The 24,427-nt window shown below is 37.6% G+C and overlaps 3 protein-coding genes across 3 annotated transcripts; 2 read left to right on the plus strand and 1 right to left on the minus strand.

The window, feature by feature from the left end:
* The first annotated feature begins 816 nt into the window (after window positions 1-816).
* On the plus strand, window positions 817-3,132 carry LOC141686766 (serine/threonine-protein kinase-like protein CCR2). Its single transcript, XM_074491827.1, has one exon. The coding sequence runs from the start codon at window positions 817-819 to the stop codon at window positions 3,103-3,105; it is 2,289 nt and encodes a 762-aa protein (XP_074347928.1). The 3' UTR covers window positions 3,106-3,132.
* A 1,502-nt stretch (window positions 3,133-4,634) lies between these two features.
* LOC141686775 (uncharacterized) lies at window positions 4,635-8,093 on the plus strand. Its single transcript, XM_074491837.1, has 5 exons — window positions 4,635-4,833; window positions 4,951-5,973; window positions 6,057-6,367; window positions 6,941-7,091; window positions 7,477-8,093. The coding sequence occupies exons 1-5, from the start codon at window positions 4,635-4,637 to the stop codon at window positions 8,091-8,093; spliced, it is 2,301 nt and encodes a 766-aa protein (XP_074347938.1).
* An 11,326-nt stretch (window positions 8,094-19,419) lies between these two features.
* LOC141686789 (uncharacterized) lies at window positions 19,420-20,474 on the minus strand. The gene is made up of 3 exons (XM_074491871.1): window positions 20,346-20,474; window positions 20,084-20,271; window positions 19,420-19,996 (listed from the first exon to the last, which is right to left on the minus strand). The coding sequence occupies exons 1-3, from the start codon at window positions 20,472-20,474 to the stop codon at window positions 19,420-19,422; spliced, it is 894 nt and encodes a 297-aa protein (XP_074347972.1).
* Between the last annotated feature and the right edge of the window lie 3,953 nt (window positions 20,475-24,427).

Below are 24,427 nucleotides of genomic sequence, written 5' to 3' on the forward strand. Positions count from 1 at the left end.
TCAAAAATCGACTATTTTTGTCATTTTTTCGTTCGTAAGTCCTGCTTTGCTGCATAAAAAACTAAACTCAAGAGTGAGAAAGATGCTAGGTATAAGCAGGAGTAACAAACTGGAATGCCAGTGAATTTGACTGTTTTAATACAAGTCAAATACGTACATGAAGTACATACATTGCATGTATAAGTAATATATGCACATCGATCCGCTCTACACATGCATGACAGATCGATACTTCCTTATGCTTTCAGATTCAGATTATATTTTATATAGTTTTGCATGTATTTGTATTTCAAGTCAATTCCACTTGTTCAGATTCTTTCCTTTCTTTTACTTCAACTGTTTCCGTTTCATGTCCGGTGTGCCAGCAATGCTCAATGTCTACATGTGTTTAGGGAGGTACCTACCAGAAGCATGTGTACAGGAGAGATGAACCGGAAATTACACGTATATTTTTTTCCCCTCAGCTATCTTGAAAAGTTCCACCATTGCATGATTCGTAGTGGTAAAAAGTAGAAGATAATCAAGATCAAAGGTCGGCTTGTCTTGAAAATTCAGTGAATTTTTTTTTTATCGAAAAATCTCAGTTAGTCTTGGAAAAACATTGATACGACCTTTTCCGAACCACAAATGATATTCTACGGTTAGTACAGAAATTATTATTACTAATATTTTAGTGATTTTAACCTGTGCATTGGCCATTATATATATTAATTCTTACAATCTCTGATACCCTGTATCTGTCGAACATAAACCAGATTTTCACTCACAACTCCATGATACTAATAATTTTATAACATATCAATACCAAAATCACATATGGTCAACCAAAAAAGCCTCCCCTGTTCTTGTTCTGGTCATATGTTGCTACTCATTTTAGTATCATCAATGGTCATATCTGCATTTGGTTATGGTTCATTAGGCCCCATTGCAGCTGCATTTGGTGAAAATGGTTTCTTTTGTGCCATTGATGCAGGTGGGAAACAAAAGATTATATGCTGGGAGAAAAATAATAACAAATCATCATCTTCTTCATTGGCTTATGTTAGTACTTTGCCTGCTATGGTAGCTCTTTCTGGTGGTGAGGAGTTTCTTTGTGGCATTACTTCGAATCTTTCGGAGCCTTTTTGTTGGACATTGTCTAGTTCTGGTACTTTTCTTCTTCAGCCTAGTTTTAAGTTCAGTACTTATATGAAAATAGCTGCTGGAAAGAATCATGTTTGTGCTATTAGAGGATCTTATTATTCTGATGTTGATTATGGAAATGTAGATTGTTGGGAATTCTCGAATAATGTTCTTGTTTATAATTCTTCATTTTTTGATCCATCTGTGGGTGAGTCTGTTTTCAAAGATATTGTTTCTGGGGATGGATTTAGTTGTGGTGTGCTTAAAGATGGAGGGGTGGTTTGCTGGGGTCCAAAATCGGGTAAGTTGGGTGTTTCGGGGAGTGTAAAAAATTTAGCAGCTGGGAGGGGTTCTGTTTGTGGGATTTCTAGTAAATCTGGGGAATTAGTATGCTGGGGAGATTCTAAAGAATTTGGTGAATTCCCCGTAGGCATTCGTTTTGTGGCATTATCTGCTGGTGCCCATCATTTTTGTGGGATTCGAGAGGATGATCATGGGATTGAATGTTGGGGGAGCATTAAGTCTTCCAAAGTCCCAAAAGATTATGGTTTTACTGCCATTGCTTCGTCTGACTTCACGAGTTGTGGGGTTAGGGAAGCTGACTTGGTTCTTGATTGTTGGGATGTACAAGGGCAGTCTCCCCCAAATTTCAGTCCTCCATTGCAATTATGTAGTCCAGGAATTTGTTCTCCAATTTCTTGTGGCGATGGTAAGTTCTCGTTCAATGCAAGTATTCTTAATGAAGCTGAATTGGCTAGTGTATGTGTTCAACCAGACTTGAAAATCTGCTTGCCTTGTGGGTCAAATTGCTCAAAAGGATTTTTCCCATCTAGCAAATGTAGTAAAAATGTAGACAGGATATGCAGTGCTTGTTCTCTCTGCCAGAGCAAGTCCTGTTGGGATGTTTGCGGGATTCCTTCTTCATCCAAGAACCAACCTAAAGAGCAACGTAATTTCAAGATGCTGGTGATTATTGCTGGATCTTGTGCAATACTTTTAATTTTAGTTTTCACAGGTTGCTGTGTCGTTCCTCGATTATTTGTAGGTTCTAATGAAGAGAGGGATAAAACACAGTGCCTCTCTTGCTTTCGCAAGCAGTCTGTGGAGGCAGAACCTAGCCTTGACCATGAAATATCTATTTCAGCAACAGCTACTATTGGGACAGCGCAGGTGTTCCGCCTCTCAGAATTAAAAGATGCTACAAATGGTTTCAAGGAGTTTAATGAGCTTGGGCGTGGAAGCTATGGATTTGTGTACAAAGCCACACTTGCTGATGGCACTCAAGTGGCTGTTAAAAGGGCTAATGCTGCCACTATAATTCGCACTAATGGCAGGGAATTCGAAGCAGAACTAGACATTCTTTGCAATATTCGACATGATCATATCGTGAACTTGCTGGGCTATTGTTCAGAAATGGGTGAAAGGTTACTGGTTTATGAGCTTATGCCACATGGTACACTTCATGATCATCTCCACGGGGAACTTTCTCCTCTCAATTGGAATCTGCGATTGAAGATATCGTTACAAGCTGCAGAAGGGCTTGAATACCTTCATAAAGTAGCCTGTCCTCCTATTGTTCATCATGATATGAAGGCCTCAAATATTCTTTTGGACTCTAACTGGGATGCAAGAGTGTCCGACTTTGGACTTTTGAGTGTAAATGACATGGGTTCAGCTGGAAGTATGGAAACTGATGTTTATAACTTCGGAATTGTTCTTCTAGAGATTTTGAGTGGGAGGAAAGCTTATGACAGTGAATATGCACCTCCAGACATTGTTGAGTGGGCTCTTCCTTTAATTAGGCGCGGCAGAGCAGCTGCCATTTTTGATAGAAATGCAGCATTGCCAAGAAATGTGGAACCATTGCTTAAACTCGCAGACGTTGCAGAGCTAGCTCTAAAGGAAAATCCGAACGAACGTGCTGGTATAACTGATATTGTTCTCTTGTTGGATCAGATTGTAAAGATTGGACTGACATTGTGATTGCTCTTGGTTGTTTTCAGTTCATAAGTTCATTTATCTGGTTTAGGATCAGGTAGCTTTTTTCCCTACAATATGAATTTGTTGCAGGGATGTGATACATTGTGTTTTCATTCTTAAACGCAAGTCTCGACTCTTGGGGGCAACAATTTTTCCCTTGTAATTTACAAGTGAATTTACCAGAGTTTTTTTTGAACGAAAGGTCGAAAGCAAAAAAAAATAACAAAGACCATCCGATGTGATCTCTTTGGATGACAATTACAAAATTACATTACAAACTGATGTCTACTGTTTATTTAGAAATGATTATTCAGAACATACCGATGCCTAATCTAGGTCTAATCTACGTTTTCCGACAACGGATATTTAGAAAGAAAGTCATGTTAAAATATTGTTTAGACATTGATCATATATCGATGTCTTTATATCACTTCAAAAATTAAACTTGATATCTATAATATGACTTTTAACATTATCGATAAAGGCATCGATCAAAAAAATACGTATCACATGATCAGTCTTTCTAAACATCTCAGGTAACTCTTATTTGAAATTTGTCATTGCACGTATTTCTTTGAGTTATGCCTACTTCTGGAGGAATAAGATAAGTTCGTTCGTGTAATCCACATCGTCACAATTCAGGATAATGAGCACACGAAACTTTGGAATCCAACGACAGACCTACACAGGTGTTACATAGTGGAATCACCCCATCTTTCACCTGTATTTTGTTATAAGGTGTCTTTCAAAAGAGTTGTGATATACCAAGGCCCACTAACAAAAATATATACAAGGCGTTTGCCCAAGGATAAAAGAGTCAATATCACACCAGGGGTAGAAGGGTAATCGGAATAAAGGAAGTAAGAAGGGGTAGAGAGGGAGGAGGGGGCAGGGAGTGATTAGACAATTGTAATTTTAGATCCGGGAGAAAGGAGCCTCTCGAATGCTCTGTTCATCCTATCTTATTGCTGTAATCGTAAAACACTTATTACTCTTGACAATTCGTGAGCTAATTGAAGTACTTAATTGAAGTATATTGTGTTGTTTATCTAAATCTATTACAAGTGGTGGCGCAACGGATAAAATAGCTTGAAGAAAAGGCGACGGGTATTGAAGAGGCAATGGCGGAGATGATGACGAATGCGGTGGGTACGAAGATGATGTCTATGAAGCAAGCATTGACTGATCTACTGGTAGAGGGGCAACAAGTTACAGCGAAAAAACAAGCAGAGGAGTTAGATGCGTTGGCGATGAGATTAGAGGGCAGGTTAAATTGGTTGAATCGTGCCAGGGAGCATCAGGAATAAATTATTAACATGATTCGAAATGATCAGTTGAAGTTTCAGGCAGATCTGAGATCAACAATAATTGGGTTACAACCCACGGGGATTCTGGTGGGAGAAAGGGTGGATGCGAGTGCCACTCAGGTGGGTTCATCATCACCCAGTAGGTGGTAGGTGGGGTCAGATCAAACAAAAAGCATGGGTTTGTTACCAGGACAAAATGGGGGAATGGGAGTTTATGGAGGATAAATGGGAGGTATGGCACCACCTGGGTTTCATGGGGGAGGAATGGGTACTTGGCATTTTCTTAAGCTAGACATGCCTTTGTTTGATGGAACTGATCACGATGGATGGATCCTCCGTGTGGAGAGGTATTTCACTTTCTATAAATTGACAGAAGCAGATATGTTGGAGGTCATGGTGGTGGCGTTCGAAGGAGACGCACTACGTTGGTATCAGTGGGAGCAAAAGCGCCGTCCAATATGGATGTGGATTGATTTGAAAGAATTCATCCTCACGTAGTTTTACCCCATCGGTGGGGGTTCTTTATATGAACAATGGTTAGCTACTAACCAAGAAACAATTGTATCGGAGTACCGAAAGCGATTTATAGAAACGGCTGCACCTCTGGATCGAGTTTCAGAAGCGGTTTTACTTGGTCAATTTATTAATGGGTTAAAGGATGACATAAAGGCTGAGGTGAGATTACTTAATCTCGTTAGTCTAGATCATGCTATGGAGGTGGCAGTTAGGCTGGAAGAGAAGTGTCAGGTGGTTAGTACCAAGAAGCAAAAATGGGGATCATCTAAAATGGGTATTGTGTCTACTATATCCAGTAAAGGAAGTTACTCAAGCCCGTATTCAGCAATGGAAATACATGCGAGTCCTACTGCAGTGATAAAAAGTTGGAGTACCGGCGTGGAGGAGTCTCAAGCATCAGTGTATTCCCCAAAGCCAAGTGTTAATGCGGGAGTGTCTCACAAACCTATGGGGGAGGTGAGGCGACTAACCGAGAAGGAGTTGCAAGAAAAGAAGGCGAAGGGGCTTTGTTTTAGGTGTGACGATAAGTGGTCTATAGGCCACCGTTGTCGTAAGAAAGAGTTAAGTGTGTTACTACTGGGCGATGAGGAAGAATACGATGATGGGGGCTTAGGCACCGAACTACCACTACCCTTACTAGAAGAGCTCACAACAGAGGTAAGCCTAAACTCCGTCATTGGTTTGTCAAATCCGAAAACTATGAAAGTTTTGGAAAAAATTGGGGAAGCAGGGGTGGTAGTAAGGGTAGACCCAGGGGCTACCCATAATTTCATATCCCTTAAGGTAGTGGAACAGTTAAGCATTTCGTTGTCTGCTTCTGGGAATTTTGCAGTGTCATTGGGTAATGGGGAGGCCATTAGGGGGAAGGGTGTGTGCAAGGCAGTTACAATGAAATTAAATAACGGGGTAGCAGTAGTAGATGGTTTTTTACCCTTAACTTTGGGGAAATCCAATGTGATTTTGGGAATTAAGTGGCTGGAGACATTGGGACCGGTAGTGACCTACTGGAAAACACAGGAGATGTGCTTTGATGTAAAGGGAAAAAATGGTAAGATTATTGGGGACCCCTCGTTGGTTCGTTCTCGGATTTTTTTGAAAGCGATGATTAAAAGTTTAAACAAGGATGGCCAGGGTTTATGGTGGAGTGTAATATGCTGGAATCTGATAAGTTGAATAGTGATTCCTGGGAGGACAAATTATCAAAGATTTCGAGGCAATTGGAAACTACAGTAAGGCAGTTTGAGACGGTTTTCCAAGGCCCAATAGGCTTACCCCCGAAAAGAGGCCATAAACATGCCATTACTCTCAAACAAGGGAGCAACCTTGTAGGTATTAGACTGTATCAATATCCCCAATGTCATAAAAATGAAATTGAGAGGCTTATACAGGTTATGCTAGCAGCCGGGTTAATTAAACCATCCTCCAGTGCATTTTCGAGCCCGGTATTGTTAGTGAAAAGAAGGACGGCTCATAGAGGTTTTGTGTGGATTACCGTGCGCTTAATAAGGACACCGTGGCAGATAAGTATCCGATACCGATCATTGACGAGTTATTTGATGAGTTACATGGGGCTAAAGTGTTTACTAAACTCGATTTGAAGGTGGGGTAACATCAAATCCTAGTACGGACGGAAGATACGCACAAAACGGCTTTTCGTACACATGATGGACACTACGAGTTTGTAGTAATGCCGTTTGGCCTTATGAATGCACCAGCCACATTTCAATCACTAATGAATGACGTTTTTCGGCCTTACTTAAGGAGGTTCGTTTTGGTATTTTTCGATGATATATTGGTGTATAGTAAGTCGCTAAATGTACATTCTCAGCACCTGCAGTTAGTCCTACACAAACTTAGAACATGTTATTTCGGAGGAAGGGGTAGCTATTGATGCCGATAAAGTGGAGGACATAGTGGACTGACAAAGGCCAAAAAACTTGAGAGAGTTGCAAGGATTTCTCGGGTTAACCGGGTATTACCGAAAATCTATTGCCAATTATGCTCAAATCGCACAGCCGTTAACTAATCAACTGAAAGGGGACAATTTTAGGTGGGATGAAGGAGCCACGAAGGCATTTGACATCCTCAAATCCGCCATGATTTCACCACCGGTGTTTGCAATTCCGAACTTTCAGAAACAATTTGTGGTGGAGGAGATGCTTCGGCGTATGAACTTGGCGCTGTTCTAATGCAAGATGCGAGATCAGTGGTATTTTTCAGCAAGTTGTTGGGACCTTAAGCACAGCTAAAGCCAATTTATGAAAAAGAGTTTATGGCAATTTTCTTGGCTATACTCAAGTTAAAATATTACTTAGTGGGCATACATTTTGTAGTGAAGACGGATCAACAAAGTTTGAAGCATTTGATGCTATAACGAGCGATTAACAACGAATATCAAAAATGGGTCCGAAAATTAATGGGGTTCGATTTTGAAGTGCAATATAAACCGGGGCATCAAATCGGGTGGCAGACGCTTTATCCCGAAAGGCAGAGGCCAAAATTATATATGGGGCATAAATAACAACTATTGGTGTGGACTGGGGTGAGTTAGTGCAAGAGATCGAACATCACAACTCTGCAGCTAATCAAAAAGGACTTGCAGGCAGGGGAAAAGAGCATAAGGGTTTCCATGTTATAGAGGATGTTTTGATGTACAAAGGGCGGAGGGCCATTCCAAAGAACTCAAAGTTTGTGCCTGTTTTGTTGCGAAAATACCATGATTCAACTATGGGTGGCCATGCAGGTGAATTTAAGACTTATATCCGTTTGACTGGAGATTGGTTTTGGGTAGGCATGAGGCAGGATATTACTCGTCATGTGCAACAATATGGAGTATGTCAACAAAACAAAGTCTTGCAAAAATCACCAGCTAGACTGTTGCAACCACTTCCGATTCCCAGTGGGGTTTGGCAGGATATTACCTTAGACTTCATTGATGGATTACCCACATCAAGAGGAGTAAACTCAGTTCTGGTAGTCGTTGACCGACTATCGAAATATGCTTATTTTTTGGGTCTCAAACATCTATATTATGCAGTGACCGTAGCTGAAGTTTTTCTAAAGGAAATAGTACGCCTCCATGGATTTCCCACTTCCATCGTGTCCGGCCGAGACAGAATTTTCTTGAGTACATTTTGGAAGGAGTTATTTCGTATCCAAGGTACATAATTGAAGCGCAACACGACTTATCACCCACAAACCGACGACCAATCTGAAATTGTTAACAAGGGGTTGGAGACATATTTAAAATGTTTTATTGGCGGAAAACCAAAGTCCTGGGCAACATGGCTTCCTTGGGCCGAATTTTCCTACAACACATCACCACATCTTTCCACAAAGGCGATCCTTTTTAAAATCTTATATGGTTGTGATCCCCCATATTTAGCAAGGGTTGGCAGTGGCCAGACCCAAGTGCACAGTCTAGACGAGTGGCTATAGGAGCGTGAAACTATTCTGGACGACCTTCGCTTTCATTTGATTGCTTCACAACAGAAAATGAAGCTCGCTGCTGATGGGAAACGTAGAGAGGAAAGTTTTCAGGTGGGAGAACATGTGTACTTAAAACTCCAACCTTATCGCCAAACCTCTTTGGCTCGGTGCCCATATGAAAAGCTGGTTGCTCGTTTCTATGGCCCCTTTAAGATTATTCAGTTGATAGGCAAAGTTGCATAAAAATTGGAGCTTCCTGCAACTAGTCAAATACACCCTGTGTTCCACGTTTCCCAACTGAAACATTATATTGAAACGACACCATCATCATCTATTCTTCCATTGCAGTTAACTCCCGAGTTGGAGTTGGACGTGGAACCTGAGGAAGTACTGGCAGTACGAGAGGTACAGGTAGGCAACAACAAAAGGGAAAAGCTGCTCATTAAATGGAAAGGAATGTAGAGCTTCGAAGCCACTTGGGAGGACACATTGCTAATTATCCAACATTTTCCAAATCTCCACCTTGAGGTCAAGGCGAATTTCGATGAGGGGGAAATTTAATAGACCGAGGCCCACTAACAAAAGTATATACAAGGCGTTGGCCCAAGGGTAAAAGAGTCAATATCATATAGGGGCAGAAGGGTAATTGGAAGAAAGGAAGTAAATGGGGGTAGAGAGAGAAAATGAGGGCAGGGAGTGATTAGAAAATTGTAATTCTAGATCTGGGAGAGAGGAGCCTCTCGAATGCTCTGTTTATCTTATCTTATTGCTGTATTCGTAAAACACTTATTACTCTTGACAATTCGTGAGTTAATTGAAGTACTTAATTGAAGTATACTGTGTTGTTTATTTAAATCTATTACAAGAGTCTAGTTGCAAGAGTGGGTATATCTGATCTGCTATTTTAAGCCACAACATAACCATGAACACATGTGAAAGCAGAGTCGCCTAAAAACTTAACCTACACATTGGCCACTGTCACATTAGTAAACAACCCGTATTCAACACAGATTGCATTTGTTCCATCTTCTGAATCTATTATTGCTTTCTGTACAGAAATCTCATTGTACTCGGTAATAAACTAAGCTATGACATGCGATGATGTGAGTCTGAGGGACACAAATTATTAAAATTTTAATGAATTAATAATAATAAATACAATATATTTATCATGACAGTTAGTATATTTACGTATCATATATAATAACTTATAACGATGCACATATAACTTTTGATATATATTTTCTCAATAGTTGAAAAATAAATTATAAAAAATTACTTATGACAATAATAAACATTTTTATGAAATTTTGATTCATGACCTTTTACTTGTATGTTGTTGTATCGTGAAAATAGATAATATAAATCCTAAATATAATATGTTGTTAATTGAACTAAAATCTTGACTATCTAGAAATAATTTAGAAATAAAAATTATAAATGTTCAACTGTAATATGTGTTGAGATTTAAAACCTAAATTTATAGAAGTAGCTTAGATATTAATATAAAAATAATATTTTATTATTGTATCTAATGGTTCTTATTAATCTAAACTAAGATATATCTAATGGTTGTTATTTACTATATCGTCCCAAACAATCGAAATCGACCAAAACCACCAAATATAGGGGTGTTCTCTTTCACATTTAGTGATTTTTATCTATTATTGCTTAATCGTATCAAACTATTGACCAGTACCAACCAAATAAATGATGTTGTCTTTATAACAATATAAAATAGATAGAAGAAAAAGAGACAAGTTGGCATGTTTAGCCAAAATTTATTAATGTGTTGGGTTTGGGCTGATGAATTCGATTAAATTCATATTCGTTTAAATTTGTCGGACAAGCCAGACGTACTTTGATAATTGCTAGTGTTTCAAGAGATTAATTATCTAAAATATTTATTTCCAGATTAAGGACCCATTTGTCCATCCGTTTCGATCGTTCGTCTATACTATTATATCAAAAAAGAAATATTAAAATTTTGGTTGTTGGTCCTTGATCAATTAATCTAAAGCCGCCAGATCAAATTGATGAGAACCGTTATATATAGTTTTAAAAATAATTATTCAAGTGGTATAAGATCGAATCTTCCAAGCAATATATTATTAAAATAATAATTTATAATATATAATGATAAAATCGACTGTGTATCGCACAGGTTATATACTAGTAAGGTTAAACAATGGATGCATACCTCCTAGGAAGCACCGAAACTGATACAGTGACACGGGGAACGGTAAACGGGGATTCGTCAATTATCATAGTGTCCTGGATACGGGAAATGGAAAAAAAGGTAATAAAAATATAAAAAATATAAGATCTGTATATGTCAAATATTGAACAACTTCATTCATAAAGTTTTTTTCATAATAAGTGACAACCTACTGTAAGATCTATTCTACATTTTCATTCAAATGATCATCTAGTGTAAAAACAACAACTTCGATTTTCCGGTTCATCAAGGGACAAATTTGCGATTTCTAAAACACCAGCACCTTCCACTTGTGAGAAAGCATCCCCACCTACATCCCTCATCCTGCTTTCTCCTTCCATATATACATGACTTTTCCTTGAGAGAAGACGAATATTTGGGTTAATATAAGATGGTTTGACCCTTTTTAAGATGATTTTGAGTTTTTTTATATGGGCCGAGTCGGTGGGCCGTGTCGGTCGCGTGTCAAATCTGTGTCGATCGCGTGTCGATCGCCTTTTTTCTGTCGACACGCCACATGACGTGTCTGACATCAGCCGTGTCGGTGCAGTGTCACTGTGTCAGCCGCGTCCGACACGCATACGGCATCTTTTTTGGAGTGTCGGTGCTTCCTAGCATAATATTAGGGAAATGAATGAGCCGGTTTGGCTCAGTTTTTGGATAAAATCGGAACAACCATACATCTCTGGTTTCTAAAATAAAAAACTGCACCCACAACCGTAACCGCTGGCTCAGTTTCGATTTCGAAAACCCTGGTTCGGTTATAATCGGTTCAATTTCGGTTACAAAACCGACAATTATACGAGCTGTGTTATCCTGTAATTTGAAATGCAGAAAATGGCTTGTTAAATTATACTAAACTCCATTTTTTTTATAATCTTGCCTAATGCAAACTGCACATCTAAATACTTAATTACTGTTGTACTAGTTTAGACGATTATCAAGATAATACACAAAAAAGCAAATCAAATCAGAGTTGTCAGTTGAGTTTACTGTCATACTAGCAGAAATAGGGACAAATTAAAAATGCAGTGGCACTTATATGCAGATCACAATACATCTTATATATGCAAAGAAATAATAAAACTATAATACAACGTATATGAATTATGGAACTTATTAATTTGACGTCTAAACAAGTTAAAAAGCTTGCAACATTTGACTAAAATAATAAATATTATTTATTTATTCAATTATTTAAATAATCGGCTCGGTTTGATTTTTTCCGATTTGGTTTTAATCAATAACCGGAACCAAATCAATGAAATCGGTTTGGTTGTTAATTCTCAGTTTTGGTTTCGGCTCGATTTTTTTGAGCTCAATTTTATTGGTTTATTCCAGATTCGATTCGATTTCAAATTTTTTTTCGATTTTTTCTCTGCCCTACCTCATTTTATGCATTAACAAACTTTAAGTAGGTACACTTATCAAACCTAAACATATACATGAATATAGAGATTTATAACAAACCTAATGTATACCTATCAAACCTAAGCATATATATGTATACATATATATATATATATATACTTAAATACTGAGATACATATATATTAACCTAAGCACATATATAAAAATTGAGATACAACATAAAATAAGCAAATTAATGAAGGTGTGAATCGAACCATTGTGGTCAACCACGAAAAGATGGTATCGAGAAACACTAAGTAATAAAGAAGGCCGCTCTTGTGTTTTCAGAGCCCACTACAAGAAAATAAGGCTAAATACAACTGCATAAATACAATCGGGGTGAAATTCAACCACTTTTGGCTGAATTTAAGGGCGCAACTAAATTCAACCGCATGCGGTCATATTTATATACGGTCGTATTTACGCGGTCGAATTTAGCAACAAATTCGACCGTAAGCGGTTGAATTTAGCCGCACTCCTAAATTCAACCTCATCCGGTCGAATTTAGCCTTAGCAAAAAATGGGGAAAATTTTACCGCAAACCAATTTTTTTGACACTCCTAAATTCAACCAATTTGGGTCGAATTTGATATTTTGAAATGGCGGGAAATTTTTCGCACTTTTAAAAAATTGGTTGCAAAAGTAGGGTTAAATTTCCCGTTTTTCTGAAAATTGGAATTTCAGTAGAAATCACTTGTATTTATCTATTTTGACTACATTTGGTTATTTTTATTATTTTCAGAATTTTATTTTTTTTAAATAAATTAATTGAGTAACCTGGTAACTTTGTACAACAACCGTTGGATCAGAAAGAATAAACAAAGGTTTCACTAGAGTTATTTGCGAACCAAGTTGTTCGTGAACCTAGCAGTTCGAGAAACATATATTAAAATTTATTTATATTAGTGATATAATAAAAAATTTAGAAAAAAATTAACGTATTTGGTTTGCTATTTTAAGAGTGAATTAGTAGTTTGATCAGTACTTCTTACAAGTTTTTAGTCTCATACTTATGTTTCGATTTTTAAAAAAATATTTATAAGTGATCCAAACTTACAAATATAAAAAATCTATATATTTTAGTGATATGATAAAAAATTTGGAAAAAAATAAATATATTTTGTTTGATATCTTAACAGTCAATCTGTAATTTGACCAGTACTTCTAACTAGTGTTTAGTCTCATATTGATATTTCAATTTTTTGAAAAATGTTATGAATGATTCAACCTTACAGATGTCAAGATCTATATATTTAAGTGATATGATAAAAAACTTAGAAGAAAATAAATATATTTGGTTTGCTACTTTAATAGTCAAATAGTAGTTTGACCAATAATTCTTACTAGTATTAGTCTAATACCGATGTTTCGATTTTTTTTAAAATGTTTATGAATGATCCAACTTTAGAGATGTCAATATCTATATATTTTAGTGATATGATAAAAACTTTAGAAAAAAATGTAATTGATTTGTTATTTTAACAGTAAACTAGTAGTTTTATAAAAAAACTATAAAATAATATTCTTTTTTAATTTTAAACCCCCTACCATCCCCACCCCTGTTACCTGTCCAGTGTCCACCCAACCCTCGCTTCCTCCTCCTCGCTTGCTCCCCCTCTCTCTCAAATGGCCTAAACCCCATCTAAACCCCACATTTCACATAACTCTCATTGGAAACTTTCTGTACCGCTTTACTTCGCTGCACTCCCCTGCCCCTGCCCCTCTCCCGCAACTCATTTTTTAATTTTTCGATTCGACTCTCTATAAATTCGTTACGTTTCGAAACTTATCAACTGCCATTTTGTATCTATCTAAAAAAATTACCATCTCATTTATCTTTTATCTTTAAAAGATCTTCCCCACACAGATTATTCTCGAAAAATGATTTGGAGAAGAGCTTGAATTCAGATTTGAGAGATTAGCCGGAGTTCGGGCTTGTTGTGGAGCTGAGCGGCGTCGAAAAAGACAAGGAGAGAGAAGGAGCGAGGGTGGTGGGAGAGAATGCGGCGGAAGAGAGAGTCGGATAGATGGATTGTGGAGGAGTCGGAGGTGGATAAGAGAGAATGGATTTCAGAGGGAGCGTCTGGAGAAGAGTGGGAGAGAGAGATCAGAAGGAAATGAAAGAGGGGAGGGGGGGTTTGAATTATACATATTTGCATTTTTTGAAGCTCACCCGAATTTGATAATTTTCGGCAATTTTTTTTTAAATCCCGTGCTCGTTAATTTGACGGTATTCTGTCGAATTTATAACAATATTTTTAACCATATATGATCGAATTTATACTTTAGGCGGACTTTTCAAAATTTTAATATATCAATTTTTTAGGCGGGATTTTCAAATTTTTGGTGAAAAACAAATTCGACCGCTTTCGATCGAATTTAAACGGTCGAATTTAACCGCTCGTATACTAAATACGACCGATTTACTGATATGACTCGAGCGAGTGCGACCGGTACAAAAACTGGTCGTATTTAGTTAAATATGACCGGAAATGGTCGAATTTAACTAAATACAGCCGATTTTTAACTGGTCGTATTTACCCGTTTTTCTTATAGTGGCCTTTAGTTTATACAGTTTAAATAGTAATACCTTAAAATTGATTTTTGGGCAATATTCGTTGCGGGCCTTCCAATCCTGGAAATATATTTGATATTGGATTTGAAAATCTGAATATTTTTAGCAAAATTACCATGTAGTAAATAGAAATTTATATAATTCTTTTTCATTACAATATTTGAGTCCAACGCACTATAACTTATTGTACTTATTGTACCATTTCATGAGCTTTTTTTAATAAATTTATTAACTTCACATTAATAATAATATTTATTTTTTATTTTATTTTTTTTGTTTATATTAGAATTCTTTTGCTTTGTTAATGTATTTTTTTTATAATTACGATAATATTAAAAATTCAAAAATATTACATTTTATTTGAAAAAAATTGCAAGGACATGAAATAAAAGAACATGATCGTTACTGGAAATATATTAAAATATAGTACTAAAAAAACAATACATTATCACCAACTTATTCCTAGCATATTCCTGGCTAAGATATATAGGCTAATGGCCCAAAATATCTCATTCTCAATTTTCATCATTATTGCCTATCCCATTTCATATTTTTGACCCTAAACACCCCGTCAATATGGTGTTTAGGACTCCACAACAACTAATTCGTTTCTTCGTCAACATGACTGCCCTTTGTTGTGTCGTTTCGTACACCGCGTCAAGACATACACACATTTTCGTCATGCGTATTTGACGTAATACGATGCATATAAAAAGGCGCATCACTCATTTTTTGAAAAAATATTTGCAACAAACAAAATTTTGTGTAATCAAGGTCTAGCTGGGTGTGTTAGCTGAGTATGGGTAGTTAAGGTGTTAAGGTGCAGTTACAGAAGTGAAGCAGTTAGAAAAGTAGTGGCCGGGCAGTTAGAAATTATATTAGGAGAAGTTTAGAGAGTTAGGGAGCATTATGGAAAATTATATTTTTATTTTCTTTTATTTGTGTTTTTGGAATGTTATCATTTTCTTATTTCAGTCCTTCTTTCTCAATTACAGTTGTACTTGGAAGTTTGGTATATTATTTTAGGAATTCTGTCTTCATTTTAACTATTAGAACTTGTTAGTTGGTTACAAATTGGTATCAGAGCCTGTAATTCTCAGCCGTGGGTATGGCAGAAGGAACAAGGTTGAAAGCTCTTGACGACAGAGTTGGAGCACATGAAACTAGGCTAAAAGAAGTGTGTGAATCCATGAAAAAGAATCAAGAAGGAGTGAACACTGAGTTAGGAAAGGTGAACCAGAAAATGGAGAATGTTGACAAGAGTTTAGAGGAACTGAAAGCGTTGATGAGTAATATACAGATGAAAGTGGTGGACACAACTACATTACCACATAATGTTGTTCCAACAGGGAGCCCTTCTATGTTTACGACATCTGTAGAGGTAATTTCCCCCCAAATTCATTCTCGAATTCACTCTACACCAACACCACCGTTATTTTTAAATGGATTTTCACTGCCTAATCATGGACGTAGCCAAATACACTCACAAAGGCCTCCAGAATTGACATTCACCCAGACACCACATGTGAACCCCATCTACTCATCACTAACTACTAGTATTCCTTATACTGATACATCAAATAATTTCTCTGCACCATTTAACCAGCCTCAATATCCATTCAACTACGCAAACACTTTTCCATCACAATTCCACGACCTAACCATGACGACACTAAACACCCATCATAATCTCTTGTATCAGCACAATACTCACCAGCCACCAATTTAAGTCATTCTACAAACTTTAACCCTTTACCAAAATTAAAATTTCTAAAATTTAATGAGGTCGATCCTCGAAGTTGGGGAGTAAAAGCCAACCAATATTCTGACTTTGTGAATATAGAGGAGTCAAAAAAGGTAAAATTTGCTAGAATGCACTTTGAGGGAAAAACTTGTATTTGGTTCAGATACTACCAGTCAAGAAGATGAGTTATATGCTGGAAGACTTTTATGCAAGATGTAATCATTAAATTTGAAAATCTAGATCAACAAGATCCCCAGGATATGTTCACAAACTTAGGCAAACTCACACGGTATCCGAATATGAAGATAGTTTTGAAGAACTTAGATCACAAATCATGGTAAAAATATGGGATGAGGGGGAGGAGTACTATATATCCAGCTTTATTAGCGGATTAAAACCTAACATCAAGGGTGCTGTGAGGATGTTTAGGCCTCAGAGATTATCAGATGCAATATTTCTAGCGAAACAAGAGGAGGCTAAAACACATATGGTACAAATGGGGACTAAGGTCTCAATTCATCAGAAAGGATGGATGTCTAATTCTGATTCATCCAAGGACGTTAACAAACACCTTTATACTAGTAAGGGCGTTTCACAATCATCGATGGTAACGAGAAAGAACCGAACCATTTTATCCAGTAAAGAGATCAATGATAGAATAATGAAAGGCCTATGTTTTAACTATGATAAAAATTACTCTCCTGGTCATAAATGTCGGGAAAAAATCTACATGCTTATGGGTGAAGATGACTATTCTGATGAAAATTCAAATGATGTGACAAATGTTGGGCCTAATGAAAGGGGATCAGAAAATAAGGAAGTAGAGAGGATGACAAAGATATACCATTAAATGCGTTATTTGGAAGTTCAGCGACTAGCACGATAAAATTGCGGGGCACACACAAGAAAACTCAGCTGAATATCTTGATCGATAGTGGATCCACACATAGCTTCACTGATTCAAGAGTTATAATCATCTAGGCCTAAATGTTGAGATTGTACATCCATTAATGATCACGATGACAAATGGGGAAAAATTAGTTTGTGATGTTGTATGTAAGAAATTCAGCTACAAGGTTCAAGGGCAAGAGTTTACTACAGACCTAAGGGTGCTAACACTTGGAGGATGTGAAATTGTTTTAGGGGATGACTGGTTAAGACAATTCAGTCCAGTGACCTTTGACTTTAGGGAGCTTAAAATAACTATCAATAAGGAAGGACAAAGGATAATGTTACAGGGAAAAGTTGAAGAATGAGCTATAAAGATGATTACTGGTAAAGCCATGAATAAATTAATGTCCAAGTCTAATGAAGGAATGATGGGATACTTATTTTTCATGGAAAACAGAGATCAGAACAGTGAAGTGGATTCAGAGATGCTAAAACTTTTGCAGGAATATGAGGTTGTGTTTCAAGAGCCAAAAGGAATGCCACAAGTAAGAAATCAGGATCACAAAATCCCTTTAATTGCAGAAAGTCAGCCGGTGAATATGAGATCGTACATGATTCCTTATGTTCAGAAAGTGGAGGTTGAGAAACAAGTATGGGAGATGTTAGAATCAGGTATCATTCAACCCAGTTGTAGTCCATATGCTTCTCCAATAATTTTAGTAAAAAAGAAAGATGGATCTTGGAGAATCTGTGTTGATTATAAAAGGCTTAATAAGCTAACTATAAAAAATAAATATCCAATACCACTCATCGATGAGTTGTTGGACGTATTGAAAAGAGCCAAGTGGTTCACAAAATTGGATCTAAGAGCGGGTTATCATCAGATTAGAGTTTCACCCGAAGATGTGCACAAAACAGCCTTTCGTACCCATCAAGGACTTTATGAATTTAAAGTCATGCCTTTCGGGTTAACAAATGCTCCCGCTTCCTTTCAGTTTTTGATGAATGAAGTGTTCTCAAATCAGTTGCAGAAGAATGTTTTAGTATTCTTTGATGATATTTTGGTGTATAGCAAATCCTATAAAGATCATTTAATTCAATTGTGGGAGGTACTTGAAAAATTAAAGGACCGTCAATTATTTTCTAAGAAAAGTAAATATTTTTTTGGTAAAAAATAGGTGGAGTATCTAGGGCACATCATCACAGAGGAATGAGTAGCCACAGATCCTGAAAAGGTAAAAGCGGTAGTGAAATGGACACAACCACGAACACTAAAACAATTGAGAGGTTTTTTGGGATTTATCGGTTACTATGGAAGGTTTGTACAAAATTATGGGAGCATAAGCAAGCCACTTACCAAGCTGTTAAAAAAGGGAGCATTTGAATGGAACATGGAAGCAGAAGGGGCTTTTAAACAATTAAAACTAGCAATGACTACCGCTCCTATTTTGACCATTCCAGATTATACTCAGCCTTTCATAGTGGAAACTGATGCAAGTGGTTTAGGTCTTGGATTCGTATTAATGCAGAATGGAAAGCCTTTATCTTACATCAATAAGGGATTATCAGGAAAGCATCAAGGACTCTCTACATACGAGAAAGAGCTGTTGGCTATTGCACTTGCAACGCAGAAGTGGAATGCATACCTACAGGGACACCATTTTATAATTAGAACGGATCAGCAAAGTCTCAAGTACTTGCTCGAGCAAAAACTTACTACAATGTTGCAACAAAGATGGATGGCTAAACTTATTGGGCTTGATTACGAAATTGTTTATAAGAAGGGAAAAGAAAACCAAGCTGTCGATGCTTTATCTCGAATGCCAGAATCCAAAATAGCTGTTGGATTTATGAATATTGTATCCCATCAAATAAAAGGATTGCTTCATGAGATAAGTCAGAGTTATGATAATGATAATGAAGCCCGAAATATTATGCAGGGTATTGCTTCTAATGACTTGCACTTCAAAGATTATGTCTTTCACATATAAAAGTAACTTTGGTGGTTCATTATTTAATAAACAATAATTTATTATTAAAAATTAAATATTAAAAATTAAATATTGAAAATTGCTGAACATTTAGATCAAAAAAGTTCGGCAGTTTTTCCCCAAACTGAACATTGTGGGGACTTGGACAAAAAAAAGATTAGATGCATTCCTACTTCCTCAACTCACATATCTCTTTTAAAGAAACTTTTTTTTTTGAAAAAATGCACTTGCTTATATTAATTTGCATCAGAAATAAGGTTACAAAGCATAATCTCCGGAGCAGCATGATACCACTCCATTAGACTTGACATAGAAAATGCAGCTCGTGCTAACAGATGAGCTACAATATTCGCAGATCGATACTCAAAAACTACTAACACTTCACTAAAGTGTTTTAACAAACTGACACAATCATCTATAATGGTGTGAAATACAGAATTCCCCATTTCACCATGAAATACGTCTACCACCAGTTTAGAATCCAACTCAAAAATGCATCGCTGATTCCTCCACCTTTTGATCCAAACCAACATTTCCCTCAAACACAAAGCTTCCGCCTCCCTTGCCCGTGTGCTACCACTAAATCTTTTACTCATTGCTTGAAGAAAATCCCCCCGGTCATTACGAACTACACATGCAACTCCTATCTCCCCCATCTGACTACTACAAGCAGCATCTAAAATTATTTTTATCCATCCCTCAGGTGGTTTATACCACTGCCTGTTCAGCTTCTGTGCACCCTCAATTCCTTTCCCAACTCTCTCCTGACTCTGCTGCCATTCCTGTAACACCGTCGTTGTCTTAGACTTCACACTGAACACCGACATAGGCTTCTTGTCCCAGACCCATGTATTTCATCTTGTCCACAACCCCTAGAAAAACAAACTAATCTTCACACACCTCTCTCGAGTACTATTATTGAACTCCCTTTTCAAAATGTCCTTGACCATCATTCCAGCCTCGATATTTGACAGCTCCTGCAAACCCACTTCTGACCACAATTCTTGAGCAAAACTACATATGAACAACGTGTGAGTAGCCTCTTCTACGTGACTATGGCACCATGTACACAATGCACTCACATCGACCTGCTTTCGTAACAATTCCACAGCTGTAGGAAGAACATTATGACAAGCCCTACATAAGAAATTCACAATCTTACCCGACAACTGCAGTTTCCATAACTTCTTCCAAAACCCATATTCTTGACCACGAATCTCTCCTCGTAATCTCCTATAACAACTTTTGACTGTAAACACCCCTTTACCATCCCATAACCAGTACCAAGCATCTTATTTCTGCATCCTAGGTAAAGGAATTTGTTGAATCAGTCCGCTATCTCGCTCGTTACAAATATCCTTCACAACATCCATATCCCATGAATGATGATCTTCAGCAATCAATCCACTTACTGAGGCATTTTCGAGTTCACTGTATATTGGACTTATTAGGAATTCATTTATCTCACAAGGCAACCATGGAGCCCTCCACTTATTTGTATCCTGACCATTTCCAATTTTTATCCTACACCCTTATAAAATTGCCCCTTGAGAAGCTAAAATGCTACGCCACATATAAGAGGGATTTTCTCCCAATGTTGCATTCAAAAAATCTGTCTGAGGATAATACTTAGCCTTCATAGCCTATGTGACTAACGGATTAACATTATTAATCAATCTCCACGCATGCTTAGCCAACATAGAAACATTAAACTCACTCAACTTCCGAAACCCCGACACCCCAGCTTCTTTAAATTCACACAACCTCTCCCAAGACATCCATCTAATCCCACGATTTCCTCCCCCTCCAACCCACCAATAAGTATTCATTCTTTTCTCAATCTTGTCACAAATATCCGCAGGGATCAATAATAAATTTATCCAAAAGTTTGGAATGGACTGAGCTGCTGATTTCAACAAAGTAATTTCCCCCGCTTTAGAAATACTCTGCACACTCCATGTTTGCAATCTCTGTTCCACTCGATCAACCAAGAAGCTAAATATTGATTATTTATTTTTACCAATTCTCATGGGCATACCCGGATCTATACTCTCCTGCATTCCCAGCTTTTCACACACTATTACTCGATCCTCCAACTTTGTATTAGATGAGAAAGTAACAACCGATTTATTAAAGTCAACCAACTATCCAGAAATGCTAGCATACCTCTGCAATATATTCTTCATTGTACCTGCTTCTCCCTCGTTCGCTTTCAAAAAACATATAACAATCATCTGTGAACAATAGATGCGAAATAGTTGGCGCACCCCTTGCAATTTGACACCCATGAATTAACTCCACCTCTTCATTTCGTCTAATTATTGAGCTCAAACCCTCAGCAAACATAATGTATACATCGGGAGAGATTGGATCACCTTGACGCAGTCCCCAATGAGGAACAACATGACCAAATTCCTCCCCATTATGCAAGAATCTATAGGACACTGATGTAGTGAACTTCATTATCCTTTCAATCCATATCTCACTAAATCCAAATCTGAGCATCATGTTTCTGATAAACGCCCACTCCAATCTATCATAAGCCTTCGAGATATCGATCTTAAGCCCCACCACTCCCTCAATCCCCTGAGTTTTCCTCTTCATGAAATGATTAATCTCAAACGCTATTAATGCGTTATCCGTCAACAACCGACCCTCAAGAAATGCACTTTGCCTATCTGATATGATAGACCCAAGACATTTTTTCAGCCGATTAGCCATCACCTTCGATAATATCCTCACAAGCACATTATACAGCGAAATGGGTCGAAGATCCCCCATCGTTTTAGGCTCCTTAACTTTTGGAATCAAATAAACTACCGCCTCATTTATTTCTTCAGGCAATTCTCCTGTCTGCATAAAATTCCGACAAAAACTAACCACATCCTTCTCCACTATATCCCAGAAAACCTGATAGAATGTCGGATTTAAACCATCCGGTCCACACGCCTTATCAGGATGCATGGAAAATACAGCGTCCTTAACTTCCACATTAGTCACTGGCAACAACTCATCATTCTGTCCTTCTATTACCTGTGTAACTTTCTCACGTTCCGACAACCCTCCATCAACATTTGAAGCCGTAAACAAGTTTCCAAAGTAATCTCCAATAACTTTTTGAACCGCCTCCGGTGTCTCCTGCCAAACCCCATCTGCATCTTTAATATGTTCAAGCCTATTGTTCTGCTTTCTAGTTGATCCATAACGGTGAAAGAACCGTGTATTTTCATCTCCCTCCCTCAGCCAATGATGTTTAGCTCTTTGTTTCTAGTAGATTTCTTGACGCTCCAACAACTTCAAATAATTACTTCTTACTTCATTATACTGCCCAATCCCATTGATGTCTCTTCTTGATCGTAATAATTTCAAACGCCTTCTACACTCCTGAACTTCCAATTTATATCGCATATTGTTTCCACCTCCCCACTCCTGAAGTCGAACCCCACAAACTCTGATTTTTTCAATAATTCCTCTCCCCCCAGAACATTCCCAACCATTGTTCACTATGTTTCTACAATCCTGCTCATGGATCCAGACATTTTCGAATTTAAATCTTCTTTCCTTAGAAACATATACTTGTTTTCGAAGCTGAAGGAATAATGGCAAAAGATCCGACATTGCAACCTCAAGAACTTGAATCTCTGCCTTCGGAAATAAATCACATCATGCTTTATTTGCTAATCCCCTATCCAATCTTTCCTGAATCCAGTTTGATTGACCCCTTGATTTCTCCCATGTATACTTCTCCCCTACAAAACCCAAGTCTTGTAACTCACAATCCATCATCGTTTCCCTAAACCCTAATAACAGGTTATATGGATGCTTCCTTCCACCCCATTTATCATCCTCATACATATCATTAAAGTCCCCGATTACACACCAGGGTAACTCTGAGTTCCTAGCCAAAACTTTCAACATATCCCATGATTCTCGTCTCCTTTTTCGTTCAGGATAACCATAGAACCCGGTATATCTCCACATCCCAACCTGCTCGTTTTCAACCTCGAAATCAATAAAATTGCTCTCTGCTTTAACTATTTTACACCCACTTTTATTCTTCCATAGCAAAGAAAGACCTCAACTATGACCTTGCACCTCCACTGCAACGTACTCAGCAAAATTAATACTTCTACATAATTTTTTTATTTTTTTTTCTTTAGCTAAGCTTTTTGAAAAAAAGATAATACTGGGCTTTTTTTGTTGGGTAAATTCTTTAATAAGTCAAATTATCTGTGGCCTACCCAATCCACGACAATTCCATGATAACATACTCATTGCTCTAGGTGGGCCTGATACACAGGACCCACCTTTAAACCATTTTTTGACCCGTCAACTAAAATATTCTCCCCATCCAAATCATTGTCCATATTATTCTCCATATTTCCCTCCAATTCAAATCTCTTTTGTTTTGAATCTACCAATATTAACTCCTCTCCTTTTTTCCCTCCCATTACACCTTCCAATCCCGAACCTACAGCTGTAAGGGATTTATTCTGATCATAACCATCCCTGATATTACGCTGATGAAAACTGATTGTGCCTTCCCCCTGCAATCTCGCTTACCACTCCATCTGTCTCCATGAACCGCGCTGTAACTGTTTCTCTGCCCTGAGGGATGCCTCCCTTTTTTCCATTCTCGTCCGACCACCTGTTCTGCCCACTACCCCTCCATTACGAAGCCATTTATTCTCCCTATATTGGTTTCTTGCATTCTTATTTGGTGCTCTGAGCCATGTTCCATAAGCCCTCTCAATGACTTTCGTTGGATTAGCATACACCACTGCACAATCACGATCTGAATGTCCAAGTTTCCCACATACAAAACAAAATGTTCCAAGGCGCTCATACTTAAAATTTATCAAATTCACACTTACATCTTCTGTCTTCAACTTCATTCTTCGTTTAAGTGGTTTCTCAATATTCAGCCCCACACGAACCCTTACATATGGCTTCCAACCACCGTTCAGATTTTCTGGATCCATCTTTATAAACTTTCCCACATGATTTCCAATACATTTTAGGATTTTCTCCGTTAACATTCCAGAAGGTAAATCATATACCTGTAACCATATGTCCATTTTATTCAACAGTTAGCATTCTCCGCACTACCCAGTTGATGACACACTAACGAACTCTGTTCAAAACTCCAAGGATCTCCCTCCACAAACTTCCGCATATCCAATGTATGGAAAAACACAAATGAGTATCTATGATTCCCCAAATCATGAATCTCAACTCCTTCCT

The sequence above is a fragment of the Apium graveolens genome, chromosome 2 (genome assembly GCF_009905375.1).
Source record: "Apium graveolens cultivar Ventura chromosome 2, ASM990537v1, whole genome shotgun sequence".
NCBI lineage: Eukaryota > Viridiplantae > Streptophyta > Magnoliopsida > Apiales > Apiaceae > Apium > Apium graveolens.

What these genes read in the sequence shown, in the direction of transcription:
- LOC141686775 (XM_074491837.1), top strand. Translation starts at nt 4,635, where the DNA reads ATGGGAGGTATGGCACCACCTGGGTTTCATGGGGGAGGAATGGGTACT. An exon ending in TGATGTAAAGGGAAAAAATG is followed by an intron (nt 5,974 to 6,056) that starts GTAAGATTATTG and finishes AAGGATGGCCAG; the next exon opens with GGTTTATGGTGGAGTGTAAT. An exon ending in CCAGTGCATTTTCGAGCCCG is followed by an intron (nt 6,368 to 6,940) that starts GTATTGTTAGTG and finishes CAAATCGCACAG; the next exon opens with CCGTTAACTAATCAACTGAA.
- LOC141686766 (XM_074491827.1), top strand. Translation starts at nt 817, where the DNA reads ATGGTCAACCAAAAAAGCCTCCCCTGTTCTTGTTCTGGTCATATGTTG.
- LOC141686789 (XM_074491871.1), bottom strand. Translation starts at nt 20,474, where the DNA reads ATGCTTGGTACTGGTTATGGGATGGTAAAGGGGTGTTTACAGTCAAAA. An exon ending in ATGGAAACTGCAGTTGTCGG is followed by an intron (nt 20,272 to 20,345) that starts GTAAGATTGTGA and finishes TTACGAAAGCAG; the next exon opens with GTCGATGTGAGTGCATTGTG. An exon ending in AATAATAGTACTCGAGAGAG is followed by an intron (nt 19,997 to 20,083) that starts GTGTGTGAAGAT and finishes GTCGGTGTTCAG; the next exon opens with TGTGAAGTCTAAGACAACGA.